Source organism: Stegostoma tigrinum, chromosome 8 (assembly GCF_030684315.1).
Source record: "Stegostoma tigrinum isolate sSteTig4 chromosome 8, sSteTig4.hap1, whole genome shotgun sequence".
In the NCBI taxonomy this organism is placed as follows: domain Eukaryota; kingdom Metazoa; phylum Chordata; class Chondrichthyes; order Orectolobiformes; family Stegostomatidae; genus Stegostoma; species Stegostoma tigrinum.
Window position 1 is genome coordinate 77,577,854 of NC_081361.1, and position 21,045 is coordinate 77,598,898.

At 43.7% G+C, this 21,045-nt stretch overlaps 1 protein-coding gene across 18 annotated transcripts in view; it reads right to left on the minus strand.

Annotated features, from left to right (window-relative positions):
* Positions 1–21,045, minus strand: part of ptprfa (protein tyrosine phosphatase receptor type Fa) — a 491,915-nt gene that overhangs the window by 330,681 nt on the left and 140,189 nt on the right. For all 18 annotated transcript variants that reach the window (XM_059648016.1, XM_059648015.1, XM_059648014.1 and 15 more), the window contains exon 2: positions 8,708–8,860. In XM_059648016.1, coding sequence (XP_059503999.1) covers positions 8,708–8,783 — 76 coding nt within the window. In that variant the 5' untranslated portion in view covers positions 8,784–8,860. The remainder of the gene's footprint in view (positions 1–8,707; positions 8,861–21,045) is intronic.

Consider the following 21,045-nt stretch of genomic DNA (forward strand, 5'->3'; position numbering starts at 1 on the left):
ACATATTTATCTAGGACACACAGGAGCTTCTCCTTGAATAAGCTCCACATTTCTAATGTGCCCATCCCCTGCAGTTTCCTTCCCCATTCAATGCTCCCTAAATCTTGCCTAATCTCATCGTAATTGCCTTTCCCCCAGCTATAACTCTTGGCCAGTGGTATACACCTATCCCTCTCCAACACTAAAGTAAACATAACAGAATTGTGATCGCTATCACCAAAGTGCTCACCTACTTCCAAATCTAACACTTGGCCGGGCTCATTACCCAGTACCAAATCTAATGTGGGTTCGCCCCTTGTTGGCCTATCTACATACTGTGTCAAGAAGCCCTCCTGCACACACTGGACAAAAACTGACCCATCTATAGTACTCGAACTATAGTGTTCCCAATCACTATCTGGAAAGTTGAAGTCCCCCATGACAACTACCCTGTCTCTCTCACTCCTATCAAGAATCATCTTTGCTATCCTTTCCTCCACATCTCTGGAACTATTCAGAGGCCTATAGAAAACTCCCAACAGGGTGACCTCTCCTTTCCTGTTTCTAACCTCAGCCCATCCTACCTCAGTTGACGAGTCCCCAAACATCCTTTCTGCAACTGTAATACTGTCCTTGACCAACAATGCCACAACTCCGCCCCTTTTACCATCTCTGTTCTTACTGAAACATCTAAATCCCGGAACCTGCAACAACCATTCCTGTCCCTGCTCTATCCATGTCTCCGAAATGGCCACAACATCGAAATCCCAGGTACTAACCCATGCTGCAAGTTCACCAACCTTATTCCGGACGCTCCTGGCATTGAAGTAGACACATTTCAATCCAACTTCTTGCTTGCCGGTGCCATCTTGCTTCCCCGAAACTTTATTTCGGACCACCCTACTCTCAACCTTTTCTATAGTCAAACTACAATTTTGGTGCCCATCCCCCTGCTGAATTAGTTTAAACCCACCCGAACAGCCTTAGCAAATTCCCCCCCAAGGATATCGGTACCCCTCTGGTTCAGGTGAAGACCATCTTCCTTGTAGAGGTCCCACCTACCCCAGAAAGAGCCCCAATTATCCAAGAATCCAAAACCCTCCCTCCTGCACCATCCCTGTAGCCAAGTGTTCAACTCCTCTCTCTCCCTATTCCTCGCCTCACTAGCACGTGGCACGGGCAACACACCAGAGACAACAACTCTGTTCGTCCTAGCTCTCAGCTTCCATCCTAGCTCCCTGAATGTCTGCCTTAAATCCCCATCTCTCTTCCTACCTATGTTGTTGGTGCCAATGTGGACCACGTCTTGGGGCTGCTCCCCCTCTCCCTTAAGGATCCCAAAAACACGATCAGAGACATCACGCACCCTGGCACCTGGGAGGCAACACACCAACCGTGAGTCTCTCTCGTCCCCACAGAACCTCCTATCTGTCCCCCTAACTATGGAGTCCCCAATGACTAATGCTCTGCTCCTCTTCCCCCTTCCCTTCTGAGCAGCAGGGACAGACTCTGTGCCAGAGACCTGTGCCCCACTGCTTTCCCCTGGTAAGTCGTCCCCCCCAACAGTATCCAAAACGGTATACTTATTGTTGAGGGGAATGGCCACAGGGGATCCCTGCACTGCCTGCCGGTTCCCTTTCTGTCCCCTGACCGTAACCCATCTGCCTTTTTCCTGTACTTGAGGAGTAACTACCTCCCTGTAACTCTTCTCAATAATCCCCTCTGCCTCCCGAATGATCCGAAGTTCATCCAGCTCCAGCTCCAGTTCCCGAACACGGTTTTCAAGGAGCTGGAGTTGGGTGCACTTCCTGCAGATGTAGTCAGCAGGGACACTAGTGGTGACCCTTACCTCCCACATTCAGCAGGAGGAACATTCAACTGCCCTGACCTCCGTTCCCATTATTCTAAATTCCCAAGGCTTAAAAAATAAAGAATAAAAAATAAACTTTCGCCTTACCAATCAGGCACACAGAACCTTTTCTTTGGTTAGAGGAGGAGGATGGGTGGGACACACTACCCGGGTAGTGTTTCGGGTAACGCAACCACACAAATAAATTACCTCACTTACTCAGCCGTCTCGTGTCCGCTCCTGCTCAGCGCACCTCCGCCTATTCACGAGGTAAGCTTTTTAAAAATTCGAGAATATGTTTTTTAAAATTGAATCACAGATTAGCCAGTGCTAGCAACATTTCATTTTCATTTATTCCTTAAATAAGTGGGTTGGAAATAAAATTTAAATGGGAGGGTTTCTTTTGAAATTATTTCATTGATTTCAGAAGCTTTCCTTCATATAAAATTCTTCAAGCGCGCTGTCATCCTTTTTTAACTTTAAACAGCATGGCTTATAATCAATACTTTTAAAAAAATCAAACTCTTCATAATAATATGAAAAACGTTTAATTACAAATACTGAGATTGCTGGAAAGGTTAAGCAAGTCTGGCAGTATTTGTGGAGATAAAAAAAGTTAACATTTCGGGTCCAGTGACTGTTCCTCAAAACCCAATGGTACATGGGAAAATGTCTCCCATAGCTACATGGACTATACATCCTCAAACCCTGCTTCCTGGAAAGACTCCATCCCATTCTCTCAGTTCCTCCACCTCCGTCGCTTATGTTCAGAGGAGGCCACCTTCAACAAGGGAACCTCCGCAAAGTCCACCTTCTTCCTGAACTGAAGATTCCCCAGCACCTTTGTCAACAGGGACCTCAACCGGGTCTGACCTGAAATGTTAAAGGGTTAATATCTGTTCTGCTCTCTGTAAACGTAACATCTATAAGAAATTAGATGCTTCACAGGCGCCACTGTCTCACAGACAAAATACGATAAGCTAATTATACTCTGCTCTCTGTAAAGGCTGATTTAAGGCTCAAAAGAAAGGGAACTGTCTAGTCCCACACATTGTTTTTGGACGGCTGACCTCTGTTTTGCTGTTACATGATTAAGTTACGTACAATCACTGATGCTGGGCATGTAACTGTGAAGGAGAAAAAAAAAATTGTATCTTGCATGCATATCTGATGGTGCTAAAAAAGAAACTTCTATAAAGGGAGGACAGTTTCCTTATAGAGAGCATCGCTTGACATGGCTCCGCAAGCCCTGCGAAGTTTGTTAAGTGATCCTCCAAAAGCTTGTACTTGCTTAAATAAACTGGCTGTTCACAGAAGTCGGCATATTGCATTTGTATCAAGTGTGTAGCAATGTCCTAAAAGGGAACACAACAGACCCATCTCCCGCACTTCCGCCCTCACCCCTCTCTTCCCTCCCTCAACAGCGATAGGGTTCCCCTTGTCCTTACCTACCATCCCACCAGCATCCACATCCAGAAGATCATCAGACATCATTTCCACCACCTCCAGTGAGATGCCACCACTGTACACATATTCCCCTCCCCTCCATTGTCCGCCTTCTGCATAGAGTGTTCCCTCTGGGACACCCTGGTCTACTCTTCCTTCACCCCCAACACTGCCCCATGGCACCTTTCCACCAGGGAAAGTGCAACACCTGCCCATTTACCTCCTTCCTCCCGACTAGCCAAGGTCCAAACATAACACATCACCGGCACTTCCCAGAATCACAATGTGGTCTCCTCTGCATTGGGGAAACAAAGTGCAGACTGGGTGACCGCTCTGCAGAATATCTACTTTCTGCTCGCAAAAAAGGCCCTGAACTACCTGTTGCCTGCCACGTTAACACACCACCCTGTTCCCTGGCCAATATCTCGATCTCTGGCTTGCTGCAGTGTTCCAGCGAGGCTCAATGCAAGCTGGAAGAGCAACACCTTATTTTCCACTTGGGGACCTGCAGGCCTCCAGATTCAGTTTTGAGTTCAATAATTTTAGGGTCTAAATTTTAGGGACACTCCTATGTCCTAACCCTTACCCCACACTCCAGGCCTTGTTATCACAAAGCCTGCCATTATACACTATCTATTGTTAGTCATTAACAGTCCACATTCATAACTATTCACCCTCCTAGCCAGATCACAATCAGCTCCCTTATCTATCCAACTGCTCTTCTATCTCTTAGGACAGTATCCTACTGTTTACTCCCTACTCCATTCCCCTCGCTAATTTCTGCATTTAAACTGATATTTTCCCAGTTACTGGCAGTTCCGAGGAAGGGTCACTGGACCAAATATATTAACTCTGATTTTTTTCTCCACAGATGCTGCCTGACCTGCTGAGCTTTTCCAGCAACTTGTGTTTTTGTTCCTGATTGACAGCATCTGCAGTTCTTTCAGTTTTTAAATTTCAAATACTAATTGCTTTGGACAATCCCTTTAAATTATGTAAAACTTTTACAAATGCTAAAATTGCACTATAAATGATGTTTTTTCTCTGAAAAAAGACTGATCTCATCTGATCGCAACATGATTGTTTAGAAGTTGGGAGTGTTACTTTCTGTATTTCAGGAACATGTAAGAGAGCTCAGAATATAATCACGAGCATTTTGGTGCTCTTCTGGTGCTGGTAGCATTCCAATTTCTAAGCCAGGAGGGTGGATTCAGGTTCCATCTGTCACAGATTTGTGTAATAACACCTTTGAACAGGTTGATTAGAAAACATCTATAACTGTGAGCATGTACATACAGAGTCCAATAGGTGCAGCGTATTCAGAATATTTTTCCTATAATGTGTGATTAGGATAGATGTATTAAAACTCAAGTGTTTCTACTGACAGTCGATAAAATAATCCAAACATAATTAAGAATACGTCAACCTGGTAGTAAAGTTCCTAAGATTGGAAATGGAAATATCCAACCAGATTTTCACACAGTAAGCACCAGGTTGTTCATTTCATAGGATTGCAATCCATTTTATTACCCATAAGACTAAACACTGCACATGACAACCAAACCCAGTACTTAAAACCCTTGAAGTGAAACATAAACAATATCTCGAAATGAAAGGTATATCTAAGGTAATGTTAATTTCATTTTTCTTCCATGATCAACCCAGATAAATCAAAGTTAAAGTCTTCAGCAACAAGAAACACGAGTACTACCAGGATTTACTTTAATCAAAAATTGTTTCCTCAATTTCCAGCATCACAAATCCCAATTCTAATTATGGCATTCCTTCATTGCATGCTTTTCTCTGAATCACAGGGAGGTCATTGAGCCCATCATGCCTGCGCCGGCTTTTTTTCTTGGCCAGCTCTATTTTCCAGGGTCAATCTCCTGCTTTTTCCCCATATCTCGGCTCACCATTACTATGCAATAAAACCATCCAATGCCCTCTTGAATGTCTCAATAGAACCTGCCTTTGGTACATTTCCAAGCTGTGCGGTGCCCTAACAACTCAATGTGTGAGAAAGTTTTTCACACATTGCCATTGCTTCATTCGCACATCACTTTAAATCTATGCACTAGGTACATGTTCTAGTTTCTTTTACAAACATAATCTTCGACCCATCTATTCTGTCCAGGCTGCTCTTTCATGAGACCAAAGAATTTACATTTATATAAAAGGCCTACACTGAGTCCTCTAATTTGGTTTTAACAGTCATATTATGAGCAGAAGGATAAGAAGTAGGAGGTGCTGGCCTCTTGTTTTCTGGTTCAGTTGCTCAGACTACCTCTTCTGACATGAAAAGTGTGATTACTCCAGGAGGAAGCTATAAACATTCAAAACTACAAGTGGCTTCTGAAATAACTGCAGAAGTCAAATTGGTCAAACTGTGATGCTGGGACCTCAGGAGATGTTTGTATGTGATTTCAAAAGCTGATGACATATTTCTAACTGAAATGTTCTGTGAAATATCTCCACAGAAACTGGTATCCTGCCACCAAGTCACACGTTATTTACCCGTGGAGAGTCCTTGACACTGATGCAGCTCTCTCAGAGCCAGCCCTTGGAGAGAACAGATCTTCTGACAAAGATAGTAGGAACTGCAGATGCTGGAGAATCTGAGATAACAAGGTGTAGAGCTGGATGAACACAGCAGGCCAAGCAGCATAAGAGGTGCAGAAAAGCTGACGTTTCGGATGTTGATCCTTCTTCAGAAATGAGGGAGGGAAAGGGGGTTCTGAAATAAATAGGGAGAGAGGGGGAGGCAAATAGAAGATGGATAAAGGAGAAGATAGGTGGAGAGGAGACAGACAGGACAAAGGTGGGGGGTGGAACCAGTAAAGGTGAGTGTAGGAGTGGAGTTAGGGGGTGTTGGGGCTGGTGGGGAGTGTGGTGTGGACAAGGGAGTCACGGAGAGTGTGGTCCCTCCGGAAGGCAGATAAGGGTGGGGAGGGTTAAGTGTCTTTGGTAGTGGGGCCTCCGGATGGACCACTCTCTCCGTGACACCCTCATCCACTCCACACTCCCAACCAAACCTACCACCCCCAGCACATTTCCCTGCAACCGCAGGAAATGCTGCACCTGCCCCTACACCTCCACCCTCACCCCCATCCCAGGGCCCAAAGAAGACCTTCCACATCAAACAGATGTACACCTGCACATCTGCTAATGTGGTATACTGTATCCCCTGTTCCCGATGTGGCCTCCTCCACATCAGGGAAACCAAGCGGAGGCCTGGGGACTGCTTTGTGGAACACCTATACTCAGTTCACAACAAACAACTGCACCTCCCAGTCACGAACCATTTCAACTCCCCCTCCTACTCCTCAGACGACATGTCCATCCTGAGCCTCCTCCAGTGCCACAATGATGCCACCTGAAGGTTCTAGGAACAGCAACTTATATTTCGCTTGGGAACCCTGCAGCCCAATGCTATCAATGTGGATTTCACAAGTGTAAAAATCTCCCCTACCTGACCACATCCCAAAACTAGCCCAGCTTGTCCCAGCCTCCCTAAGCTGTCCTTCCTCCTCCCTATCCCCTTCTCCCACCTCAAGCCCCACCACCATCTCTTACCTACCAGCCTCACCCTGCCCCCTTTACCTGTCCATCCTCCCTGGACTGACCTATGCCCTCCCTAACTCTCCACCACACTCACCTTTACTGGCTCCACCCCCACCTCTTTGACCTGTCTGTCTCCTCTCCACCGATCTTCTCATTTATCCAATTTCTATCTGCCTCCCCCTCTCTCCCTATTTATTTCAGAATCCCCTGCCCCTCTCCCATTTCTGAAGGAGGGTCTAGACCAGAAACATCAGCCTTCCTGCTCCTCTGATGCTGCTTGGCCTGCTGTGTTCGATTAGATTAGATTCCCTACAGTGTGGAAACAGGCCCTTCGGCCCAACAAGTCCACGCTGCCCTTTGAAGCATCCCATCCAGACCCATTCCCCTATAACACACACACCCCTGAACACTATGGGGAATTTAGCATGGCCAATCCACCTAGCCTGCACATCTTTGGGCTGTGGGAGGAAACCCACGCAGACACGGGGAGGATGTGCAAACTCCACACAGACAGTTGCCCAAGGCTGGAATCGAACCTGGGTCCCTGGTGCTGTGAGGCTGCAGTGCTAACCACTGAGCCTCTGTGCCGCCCCGTTCGTCCAGCTCTACACCTTGTTAACTCAGAACTTTTGAAACTCCTGTTTATATCTGGCAGTCAGGGCTCTCTGATGGAACCAGATTAACAGTGCCAACCAGGAAACTCATATTCCATCAAGTCCACCTGGCTGATCTCGTTACAATCACAAGCCCTTCATAAATAAATTAACGGATTACTTTGAACTCTTGAGAAATTAACTGAAAGCTAATCTAACACCAAATGTGGTACAACTCAAAAATTGGATTCATGAAAGTGCATTCACTGTTTGTTGTAACTGAAAAGGAAATAGAAAAATAAGGTAAAAGCACTACAATTCAGTATCAGTATACAAATACCTTATCTTCTTTTTGACTGACCACCACCATCCACCATTGGTTATATGTGAACATATTTGAAAAATAAAAAATAAAACTAAATTTCAATAAAATGTGGAATATAACAAAATAAAACAATTCCTACTTTAGATCATATGAATGCTTTTGACTGAGGATTAATAGATCAAGCTAGATAAAATATCAATCTATTAAAAGCCTCGAAATGTCCCCATCTGATCAACAATAAGAAAGGTACATATGAAGTTGGCACTTTACGTATATGTATTACTTGGGCTTGACCAATTATTTTAGACCATTCATTGAAAAGGGACTGTCATTAATAAATGCAATAATTCAGTCACTAATTAAAGAATTCACCTTGTTTAGCATTCTTCTTGCTGTTTGTAGTTCCAATCCCAAGCGAACACCTGAAAAATCCTTTCCACTTTCATTTAGTAATTAACTTCACAAACCTCAAAGATACATTGACGAAAGGTTAACTGCATTCTAAGGTAAATGGATTTTTAAAAACTTTCAGAGTAAATTTTGAACATCTCTTTTTGTTTGAAGAACACAGTAATTTTTGAAACAATATATTTGATGGAAAACTTCTGGATTACTTCAGAATTTGTGGGTGTTTAGTTTTATAAACTGACAATTCAACTTGGTTTCACATGAACTTTCTAGAAGAAAAAAATTACACACTCAGTTGAGAATTATTTAAACTTCCCTGCTTTGCTTATGCTTAGTTAGTTTAGAATGGTACGCATTTTGACCACTTTAATCTGAAAAGTCCACCAAACAAATTGCAGTTAACATTTGCCATTCTTTATCTCTTCCTAGCTTGTTAATTCCAATTTTTGTTGATATTTATCAATCTCCTACATTCAGACAAATTCACATAAATCAAGGCAATTTGAAGAGAAAAAATAGTAAGGGGCTTTTAATAACAACACTCACTCTCTGCTTGGACGTATTGTGCCAGATAGCTCAGGATCACCAAGATCGGTAGTGCTGTCCAACGCTGAAGTACCATATTCCAGGGTGGCTGTAGTCCTGCAACTCAAGTCCAGATACCAATCCTTCCACTTGTTGATCCTCAAATATTCATACCTGCACGTTAAAATATCATAAATTTATTATAATTTACTTCTGATTACAGATTATGAAATAGCCAGAAGTTATTTCCTTTGTTGTCATAGCTGAACAAGCGAAAGCCAAGATCTTCATGCACCACAACACATCTTTCTAGTTCAATCATCTTCCCGAACTGTAGCAGTTATGACAAAATAATAATTTATGATATTTTGAACCAAACATCAAATTAATATTAAAACTGGACTTTAGTTGTTATAGTTTATTCAATACAAATCTCATCTCATTAAAATGTAAAAATTGTAGCACTGAATTTTCTTCAGAGAAAATCCAAAATCACGGTGATATAAATATTCATCATGTTTATATACTGGTAGATACAGACTGATCCACTTTTAGAAACAATGTTTGATAAATTCTGGACATGTTCCAGATCCATGAAGCATAAAATAAAAACTGAAGTCAAGGGCTTTCATGCATTATATTTCATTCAAACAAAAATAAGTCAGCCATTCATTGGTTACCATTTCAGGCAATCAATCACATTCCTATCCTTCAATTTTCCCTTTCTAAACTTGGAAATGCAATTCACTTTTGTTTCCCACCCCATATTTACCTCTCCTGATCAGCCATTTCTTTCTGATCTACCAGATTCAGCACTTCACCTTCTAAAATATTATGGAAGAAGCAATTTTAATAAATTTCAAAAGTGTTCTTTAATTTTCTCTGGACTCCACGTAAAACCTAACTTTCTTGTAACAAGCGAGTTTTGAGATTTGTAGCTCAGGTTGAGGTTCTGGATGTGAGATTGCTCGCTGAGCTGGAAGGTTCATTTTCAGACGTTTCGTCACCATTCTAGGTAACATCATCAGTGAGCCTCCAGTATAGCACTGGTGTTATGTCCTGCTTTCTATTTATCTGGTTAGGTTTTCTTGGGTTGGTGATGTCATTTCCTGCGTTGGTGATGTCATTTCCTGTTCTTTTTCTCAGGGGGTGGCAGATTGGCTCCAAATAAATGTGTTTGTTGATGGAGTTCCGGTTGGAATGCCATGCCTGTAGGAATTCTCGTGCGTGTCTCTGTTTGGCGTGTCCTAGGATGGATGTGTTGTCCCAATCAAAGTGGTGTCCTTCCTCATCTGTATGTAAGGATACGAGTGATAGTGGGGCATGTCGTTTTGTGGCTAGTTGATGTTCATGTATTCTGGTGGCTAGCTTTCTGCCTGTTTGTCCAATGTAGTGTTTGTCACAGTTCTTGCAAGGTATTTTGTAGATGATGTTTGTTTTATTTGTTGTTCGTATAGGGTCTTTTAAGTTCATTAGCTGCTGTTTTAGTGTGTTGGTGGGTTTGTAGGCTACCCTGATGCCAAGAGGTCCGAGTAGTCTGGCAGTCATTTCGGAAATGTCTTTGATGTAGGGGAGAGTGGTTATGGTTTCGGAGCCCGTTTTGTCTGTTTGTTTGTACAGCGAACAGCAAATGGGGAACTTCAAACCAGCATCTATAGGAAAACACCACATACGGACCAAATACTGAACACAGGAGCAACCATCCCAACACCCACAAACGAAGCTGCATTAGAACGTTATTCCAACGAGCCACCACACACGCAGCACAGAGGAACTACGCAGAGCAGAGGAAAATCACCTGTACAGCGTAATCAAAAAGAATGGGTACCCTATGAACACAGTCTGCCGATTCCTCATCAATAAACCGAAACAAACAGACAAAATGGGCTCAGAAACTATAACCACTCTCCCTACATCAAAGACATTTCCGGAATGACTGCCAGACTACTCGGACCTCTTGGCATCAGGGTAGCCCACAAACCCACCAACACACTAAAACAGCAGCTAATGAACTTAAAAGACCCTATACGGACAACAAATAAAACAAACGTCATCTACAAAATACCTTGCAAGAACTGTGACAAACACTACATTGGACAAACAGGCAGAAAGCTAGCCACCAGAATACATGAACATCAACTAGCCACAAAACAACATGACCCACTATCACTCGTATCCTTACATACAGATAAGGAAGGACACCACTTTGATTGGGACAACACATCCATCCTAGGACGAGCCAAACAGAGACACGCACGAGAATTCCTAGAAGCATGGCATTCCAACCGGAACTCCATCAACAAACACATTGATTTGGAGCCAATCTACCATCCCCTGAGAAAAAGAACAGGAAATGACATCACCAACGCAGAAAATGACATCACCAACCCAAGAAAACCTAACCAGATAAATAGAAAGCGGGATATAACACCAGCGCTTCGTCGGAGGCTCATTGATGATGTTACCTAGAATGGTGACGAAACGTCTGAAAATGAACCTTCCAGTTCTTGTAACAAATGTGCGCATTCTTAGAAGTTCAGTGTTTCTGACAGTGCCAGCATGTATTAACCATCCCCAACTGCCCTCAGAGATAATGGGAACTGCAGATGCTGGAGAATCCAAGATAACAAAGTGTGGAGTTGGATGAACACAACAGGTCAAGCAGCATCTCAGGTGCACAAAAGCTGACGTTTCGGGCCTAGACCCTTCATCAGAAAAAATTTTTTTTGAAAAGTTCTTGAGTGTGAGGACGAGTTCGGCTAGGCGGATGAAGGTGTCGGTGGAGAGGGACTGGTTGGGTCTGCAGGGTCTAGGCCCGAACGTCAGCTTTTGTGCTCCTAAGATGCTGCTTGGCCTGCTGTGTTCATCCAACTGCCCTCAAGTTGTTTTCTGAACTGCTGCGCTCCGAGTCAAAAAATAAGGAGTACCAGGATTTGATCTAAAGAAACAGTGATATAATTGTAACATAGAAATAAAGAAATAGAGTTATAGAAACTAACAACAGGAGTAGATCATTCAGCCCTTTGAACCTGTTCCATGATTCAACACGATCATGATGGTCCTCTATCTCAAAGTAATGTTCCCAATTTCTCTCTATATGACTAAAATCTAAAAGGCTATCAGTCACTTCCTTGAATATAGTCAGTGAGCCAACCTCCACAACCTGGGTGTTGGAAAATTACACAGGTTGACCAGGTTCAGCAGGATGAAGTGAAACGTGGATGGAATGAAGAAGTAATGTGCCTATTATTTTGACCCCTGTAGGTGGTAGCGGCCATGGCTTAGGGCAATGCCAATTGAATAGATTGCTTTATCCCAGTTGTGGTTGAGTATCTTGAGTATCTTGACTATTGATGGAGCTTACTGCACTTCATTCTTAGTTCTATCATTTCTAGGCTAACAACAGAGTAGTATTCAACTTCTAAATGCTTATTGTAGGCAGGCTCTACTCTTATTTTGACAACTCAGACACCAAATGTTTCCCTCTTCTGGAGGAAATAGATTAATTTGTTGGGAAAACAGTAGGAAAATCCAAGTCTGTCAACAAAACACTTCCAAATTACAGAACTATATTATGATTATAAATAGAGTAGAACAACAAATTGCATTCTTAAAATACCTTCAAAGAAATAAGACATCACAAAATGCTTCACAATAGCATTACTAACAACATTTGAGCTCAGGAAGAATGTTAAAAGAGGAAATAGAGGTGGAGGTACAGAGCAGTTGAATGAAGGAATTTCAGAGCTGAAGCCCTCAACAGCTCAATACACGCTGTCCATGATGGCGCAATTAAAACTGAGGACATTCAACAAAGAAATGGGAATACCTTTGTGGGTTGTAGGGCTAGACAGGGTGAAACAGCAAGGTGTGAGACCTGAAGGAGTTTGAAACCAAGATTGTGATCATGGAATCATAGAATTCACACAATGCAGATAGAGGCCATTCAGCCCATCAAGTGCACTGACCCTCCAAAGAGCATCCCGACCTGTATCCATAACCTCACATTTAGCATAGTTAACACATCTAGCCTGCATACTAGGGACAATTTAGCACAGCCAATCCACCTCACTTGTATATCTTTGGACGGTGGAAGGAAACCGAAGCATGCAGAAGAAACCTACAAAATACTGAATACTGGGCATAGCTGAACTGGAAGACAACGTGGGTCAGACAGCATAGGGGAAATGGATGAACGGGAACTTCTGCAGGTTAGAATAAGGGCAGTGGAATTTTGAAGAGTCTCAAGTCTACAGAAGGTTGAATACTGTCTTGAGATAAGAACTAAGCAGATGAGGGCTTCACCACCATTGTAGTACGGATCTTAAACAACGGTGAGGCAGAATACATGAAAGAGGCTGAGTGCTTAGCAACATGGTATAAGACAATAATCTCTCCATCAATGCCAGTAAAACAAAGCAGTTAGTCACTGACTTCAGGAGGCAGAGTGGGGAGCACACCCATGTCTGCATCAGTGAAGCAAAGATGGTCAAGAGTGTCAAGTTTCTGGGAGTAACAGTCACCAACAATCTGTCCTGGTCCACCCAGTCGACATGTCAAAAATCACAACAACATCTCTAATTCCTCAGGAGGCTAATGAAATTTGGCATGTCCACAAGGATTCGGATCCATTTTTATAGATGCACCAGAGAAAGCATTATATCTGGATACATCACAATGTGGTTTGGCAACTGCTCTTCCAAAGATTGTGAGAAACTTCAGAGTTGTGAACATAGTCTAGTCCATCACGCAAACCAGCCTTGCTTCCATTGAGTCAATTAATGCTTCCCACTGCTTCGGGTAATCAACCAACATAATCAAGGATCCCTCCGAGCCCAGTTATACTCTCTTCCACCCTCTGCTGATGGACCAAAGATATTAAAGTTGAATACATCATCATAGAATCGCTATATAGTGTAGAAACAGGCCCTTCGGCCCAACAAGTCCACACCGACCCTTGGAGCATCCCACCCAGACCCATAGCCCTATAATACACCTAATCTACACATCCCTGGACACGTGGACCAGCATGGCCAATCCACCTAACCTGCACATCTTTGGACTGTGGGAGGAAACCGAAGCACCCAGAGAGAACCCAAGCAGACACAGGGAGAATGTGCAAACTCCACACAGACAGTCGCCTGAGGGTGGAATCGAACCCGAGTCCCTGGTGCTGTGAGGGAGCAGTGCTAATCACTGAGCAACTGCTCAATTAATTAATTGTTGCTTCTGGAAGTTCCTGTGCATACAAATACTAGCATATTTCCCAAACAACATCAGGGAGCGGACTTCAAAAACAAAATTCTACTGGCTGCAAAGCGCCCTGAAATGTGCTACAGGAATGCACTTTTTTTTTTCTTTCTTCTGAACCAAGAGTGGAATGTTAACTCTGACCTCTTTCTCTGCACCTTCTCTTCGGCTGTCACACTGTATGCTGCACTCTGTTCTGCTACTCTGACGCACTTTGTATGATATGATCTGCCTGTATAGCACACAAAGCAACATGTTACACTGTATCTTGGTACATGTGACAGCAATAAAATCAATCAATCAAAAACAGTTGAACTGAGCCAGGGCCTGTATCAGGTGATGTTTCAGAGGTGAGAGTAGGCAAAATAAATGCTTAAAAGCATTTTATTTTAAAGCCTACAAGTGAAGCAGCATCTTCCCGGTAAAGCACAATCCACCTCTGTGAACATTTAAAATCTGTCAAAGGACCAAGTTACGAGCATTGGAGAGATTCAAGAAGAAAGTGAAATGTCCTTCTCAGAATGACTTTTTTAAAAATTCAATCTCTTTTCATTGACAAACAATGTAACAGGTTTTCTGATTTTATTTTCAGCAAGGGCTTTGCGATGCTGGTAATGGAAAGAAACAAAAATACAATGCTCACAGTCAAGTCAATGAACAATTAATGTTTGGAAATGATGATGAGGAAGAAACCAAGGAGTACTTATATCTTTTTGGAGTCATGTAGTTATTATGAAGGCACTGAAAATTAAATGTCTTAGGTAGCAGTAGAAAGATTTGAATATAAAACCTTTCTCGAAAAAAAGGTCCCAATTTCAAGAATTATTTTTGGCACTGTACCTTCAAAACGCCCGGAGGGGACAAAGAAAATAAATTTACAAAATGCAAAAGGCCAAAGTGTTGTAACTTCTTAAGATAAGGTGATAGCATTTACCTTGTTTTCACGGAGGAAAATATGGAGTCCATGTGTGGAAACGGCTTGTTACATAAGCACTAAATTCTTGATCAATGAGCTATTCAAAAAATGTGCAGAATAAAGACCTCTCAGCTAACAAAAGTCAAGGCTGTGCCAAAAATTACAGAAATGCAGGTTACAGAGTTCTGAAGAACACATTCATTCATTCGCTTCTGGAAACATGTCAACTTTACGGCTGTAAGAGACACAAACTTGGGAACCTTCAATGAAGTCCATAAAAAAGTGATGCGAAAACAACGGACAAAATTGGAACCTAAAAGCTATTGGTGCTAACTGGGCTGAGAGAACATTTCTTCAAGGATGCAGAGATTTCCTCATAAATGACCTAATATCCTTATTTGAGTTAGTTAGTTGTACTTCTTTGCATAATGAATGTGAATGTGTATTGTATCATTTTCAGATGCATCTCCATCCTTTAGTTATTTTTAAACCTTCCACAGAAAATGTTGCATGAAATGGCAAAAGAAAAATCTATTCATGCATTGTTCTTGCATATAAGACCAGTGTGTCTACTTCTTATTCCTTAAACATTTGTGCATAAAATTCAACCTAAAGAACGTAAATATCAAGCAGATCTATCAAGCTGCAGCAAATACATACAAAAAATGAATGCATGCTTCAGTAATGTACTGAGCTTAGATGGTAAAACAATAATGACTATTGACTTTCATTTAAAAACCTTTAACATGACCACCTCAGAGGAGCAAAAATCTCAATGAATTGGAGTATCTGGGGAAAAGACCATTTGATCCACAGTGAAAAAGAACCAGGTATTCAAAATTTGCCATTTTGTCCGAAAAGAAAACATTGAATTCTGCAATTGCTGAGGACAAGAAATGAAAACTTCTTTCTCCAATGCTTTCAATGCTTTCCTAACCTAAACCCTGAAAAACAGAAACTGCCAGAGAAACACAGCAGGTCTGGCAGCATCTGTAGAGAGAAAGCAGGTAGCATTTGGAGTCCAGTCACCCTTCATCAGAACTGAGGCACAATCAACCTGAAATTATTTTCTTAATAGGTTATTCAGTGTTTAACTGGAACAAAAGTTTCAAAAGGAACAAAAGCATATGGACATTTATCCCACTGTACTCCCAACACAAATGAGCATTTAAAGTCTTCTGCCTCAATGTTTGAGTTTGAGATCTCAGCTTACAAACAGGTGAAGTACTGCACTCCAATATTAGAGTGCAGCACTTAGGTGCAATGAGTAAATACACTTAGAAGAATGGTAGCGTGACTCCACTAACGCAATTAATTAAACAACTAAAAGGCAAAGTTACATGAAAAACTGAACATGTTCTGTTGGATACACTTGACACATAAAGGCATATTTGGATACTGCAACAAAGCATCAATGTATATATTTGTGCAGATCCATTAGAAATCATGAGGTGCAGTCATGTCTGAAGACAAGCCAGGCCAATGTTAGAATGAGTGTGTTTATTTTCAAAGAAATGTAATTATACCATCGGATGGTTTTCACGGTCAATTTGCATAAAATTCAAGTAGGACAGACAGGTCAAGGGGCCAGGATGAAGTTAGTAGGTAGAAAATGGAGGTGTGACTTGAGGTGGAAGGAGGGGATAGGTGAGAGGAAGAACAGGTTAGGGAGGCGGGGGCGAGCTGGGCTGGTTTTGGGATGCGGTGGGGGAGGAGAGATTTTGAAGCTTGTGAAATTTACATTGATACCATTGGGCTGCAGGGTTCCCAAGCAGAGTATGAGTTGCTGTTCCTACAACCTCAACACCTCAGGTGACCTCCCACCCACAGCCTCCAACCTTATCGTTCCCCAACCCTGCACCGCCCGCTTCTATCTCCTTCCCAAAATCCACAAACCTGCCTGCCCTGGTCGACCCATTGTCTCCGCCTGCTCCTGCCCCACCGAACTCATCTCCACCTATGTGGACTCCATTTTCTCCCCCTTGGTCCAGGAACTCCCTACCTACAGCCGTGACACCACCCACTCCCTCCACCTCCTCCAGAACTTGCAATTCCCCGGTCCCTGACACCTCATTTTTACTATGGATGTCCAGTCCCTACACACCTGCATTCCCCATGCAGGTGGCCTAAAGGCCCGCTGCTCCTTCCTGTCCTAGAGGCCTGACCAGTCTCCCTCCACTGACACTCTCATCAGCTTAGCCAAACTCGTCCTCACCCTCAACAACTTCTCTTTCAATTCATCCCACTTCCTACAGACAAAGGGGGTGGCCACGGGTACCCGCACGGGCCCAAGCTATGCCTGCCTCTTTGCAGGTTATGTGGAACAATCCCTCTTCTGCACCTACACTCGCCCGAAATCCCACCTCTTCCTCCGTTACATTGATGACTTTATCAACGCCGTCTCGTGCTCCCATGAGGAGCTAGAACAGTTCATCCAACACCTTCCACCCCAACCTTAAGTTCGCCTGGACTATCTCTAACATCTCGCCCACGTTCCTGGACCTCTCTGTCTCCAACTCGGGCAATCACCTAGAAACTAATATCCATTTCAAGCCCACTGACTCCCACAGCTACCCAGAATACACCCCCTCCCACCCACTTACCTGCAAAAGCGCCATCCCCTATTCCCAATTCCTTCGCCTCCGCCGCATCTGCTCCCAGCATGAGGCATTCCGCTCCCGTACATCTGAGATGATATCCTCGTTTTTCAAGGACGGCAATATCCCCTCCTTAGTAGTCAAGAACTCCCTCGACCGTATCTCCAGCATTTCCCGCAACTCATCCCTCACAGCCCGTCCCCGCAATAAGAACCAAAAAAGAATCCCCCTCGTCCTCACGTACCAGCCCACCAACCTCCAGATCCAATGATCATCCTCCAACACTTCCGCCATCTACAATCCGACCCCACCACCAAAGACATGTTTCCATCCTCACTCTGGTCTGCTTTCTGGATGGACCACTCTCTCTATGACTCCCTTGTCCGCTCCACACTTCCCTCCAACCCCACCACACCCGACACTTTTCCCTGCAAACACAGAAAGTGCCACACCTGCCCCCACACCTCGTCCCTAAGCCCCATCCCAGGCCCCAAGAAGACTGTCCACATCTAGCGGATGTTCACCTGCACATCTGCTAATGTGATATACTGCATCCGCTGTGCCTGTTGTGGTCTCCTCTACGTCGGGGAAACCAAGCAGAAGCTTGGGGACTGCTTTACAGAACACCTATGCTCGGTTCGCAATAACAACTGCACCGCTCAGCTGCGAACCATTTCAACTCCCCCTTCCATTCCTCAGATGACATGTCCATCCTGGGCCTCCTGCAGTGCTACAATGATGCCACCCAAAGGTTGCAGGAACAGCAACTCATATTCCGCCTGGGAACCCTGCAGCTATCAACGTGGATTTCACAAGCTTCAAAATCTCCCCTCCCCCTACCGTATCCCAAAACCAGCCCAGCTTGTCCCCACCTCCCTATCCTGTTCTTCCTCTTACCTATCCCCTCCTCCCACCTCAAGTCGCACCAATATTTCCTCCCTACTAACCTCATCCCGACCCCTTGACCTGTCTGTCCTCCCTGGACTGACCTATCTCCTCCCGACCTCCCCACCTACACTCACCTTTACTGGCACCATTCCCGCCTCTTTGACTTGTCTGTCTCCCCTCCACCTATCTTCTCCTCTATCGATCTTCGATCCGCCTCCCCCTCTCTCCCTATTTATTTCAGAACCTCCCTTTCCCTCTCCCATTTCTGATGAAGGGTCCAGGCCCGAAACGTCAGCTTTCCTGCTCCTCTGATGCTGCTTGGCCTGCTGTATTCATCCAGCTCTACACCTTGTCATCTCGGATTATCCAGCATCTGCCATTCCTATTATCTCTGATACACTTTTTCCATATTATGTAAATTCCCCTCTCAGCTGCACAGCCTTTTTACAAGCACATTGCATTGAATAGCACGACAACAACTGACACCCAATATGCTCCTGTCTCAGTCTACATGACCTGTTCAGGATCCAGTGGTGCCTTCCCCGCAAAGGTTGCAGACAAACTTTTAGCGACATAATAGCAACTTGTTAACAGGCTTCACTGATCATTGCTCAGAATATGGCGAGTTGCTCAGCCTCCTTTGTGTCAAAAATTGTTGACCATCAGAATGGCAAAGGATGACAAGCAGTGTGAAGAATATTTCCCTTCAAAGTAGCATCAAAGAAAGGCAGATATTTACAATACCACTAAGTTTACTTGTCTCAATCTCTCAAGTGCCTTTTCCTTTGGGCCCTCATTATTTGTACTCAGGTCCCTTACTGTGATTTGGCTGGAGTCTTTGCTAAATAAGAAACCACTGATCAACGCAATCCACTCACTTCTAATGTTACAATAATGTAGAAGAAAACAATTTGTTTCTATTGCCCTTCCAATGTACATTATCATCAATGCAGCCATTGTGCCCAGATTTCATGAGAAATTGTTACATAAACAGTACAGAATTACATTTTAACAAAGACCAACTGTCCATCTCAAAAATATAGATCTCTATAGAACTATCAGTGTATAAAAGAATAAGATAATTATTCAATGACATGCCTGCATTTAAAAATTAAATGGCTGGTGACAGATGGGAAGCTTTGTCTTCTGCCTGCTGGCGTCAAGCAGGCTGACAGACAGTTTTATATCATGAACAAGTGGGACTCCTTTACTGCACTTTTTTACTACCTTGCGAAGATAGCAATAAGAATCACTCAACAAGACAGCTCAGGCAAACATATACATCTACTCATATCCTACCAGTGTGAAGTCAGCAATGTAACATTTCTGCTTTCATAAATTGAAAAGAACATCTTAAAAAAAAGTTTAGAGGTAACAAGGTGTAGAGCTGGATGAACACAGCAGGCTAAGCAGCGTCAGAGGAGCAGGAAAGCTGACGTTTTGGGTCTAGATCCTTCTTGTGTTCATCCAGCTCTACACCTTGTTATCTCAGATTCTTCTGCATTGGCAGTTCCTACTGTCTCTTAAAAGAAAAGTTTTTAGTTGCTTTCTGCTATCTGTTGTTCTTTAGAATATAGCAAGCAATACAGCAAGAAAAAGAATTCTAAGAGTTTAATACCAATCTCTAAATTAAATTCTTGGAGCTTGACACTTCATTTTCCAGCATATTTCAGCAGCAAGTTAGAACTTAACTTTCAGCTTACTTCAGTGATAAAGTTTTCATTTGAGCCAGAATATTAAGAATTAAAAGCTTAATCCAGGATTTAGAATATTGTAACCTGGGCCACTGTCACCACAGAAATGAGGTATTATTTCTTCAGAGGTATTATTCTTCTTCAAGGGATCGATTAGCTCAGTTGGCTAGACAACTGGTTGGCAATGCAGACTGACACCAATAGTTTGGATTCATTTCCCACACTGGTTGAGGTTGGTATGTGTGAGGAACTAGTTCTGCAAGATGGTGGTACAGTAGGGCTCCCGAGCCAGTGTTCATCTGCTCCTACTGCTTTTCTCTTTTCTTTTTTTCTGCTAACTTCTAGTTTCCTTACTTAGCTCGAGCTCAGGTGACATAGGTGCAGACCGAATGCTGACCTGAGAACAGAATCCCTATCGAGTGGAAACAGGTCCTTCAGCCCAACAAGTCCATGTCGACCCTTGGAGTATACCACCCAGACCCATCCCCCTAATCTACAGACCCCTGAACACTATGGGCAACTTAACATAGCCAGTCCACCTAGCCTGCACATCTTTGGACTGTGGGAGGAAACCAGAGTACCCACAGGGAACCCACACAGACAGGGGGAGAATTTGCAAACTCCACATAGACAGTCACCTGAAGGTGGAATTGAACCCGGTCCCTGGCACTGTGTGGCAGCAGTGCTAACCACTGAACCACCGTGCCGCCCTAATGTGGCACTGGTAATGACCTCGTGCATCCTTAAAATTCAAGCCATTGAGGAAGTGGCAGGGTGTGGCTGCGGTGAAGGATAGCAGCAGTGGTGATCAGTGATGAGGTGGTGGCATTGGTGGATAGCGACAGCGGTAGTTGGCCACAAGTGATGGCAGCCAGCGGTGATCAGACAGGAAGTCTCGCGAGTGTTAGCGGAGCCTGGCATGCAGGTTTTAATCCCGTGGAGGTGGAAGCATGCCCAGTGTGGGGGAGAGCAAGCCTTCTTCTTGAAGCCCAGTTTGGAGCATTTGCAGGCCTA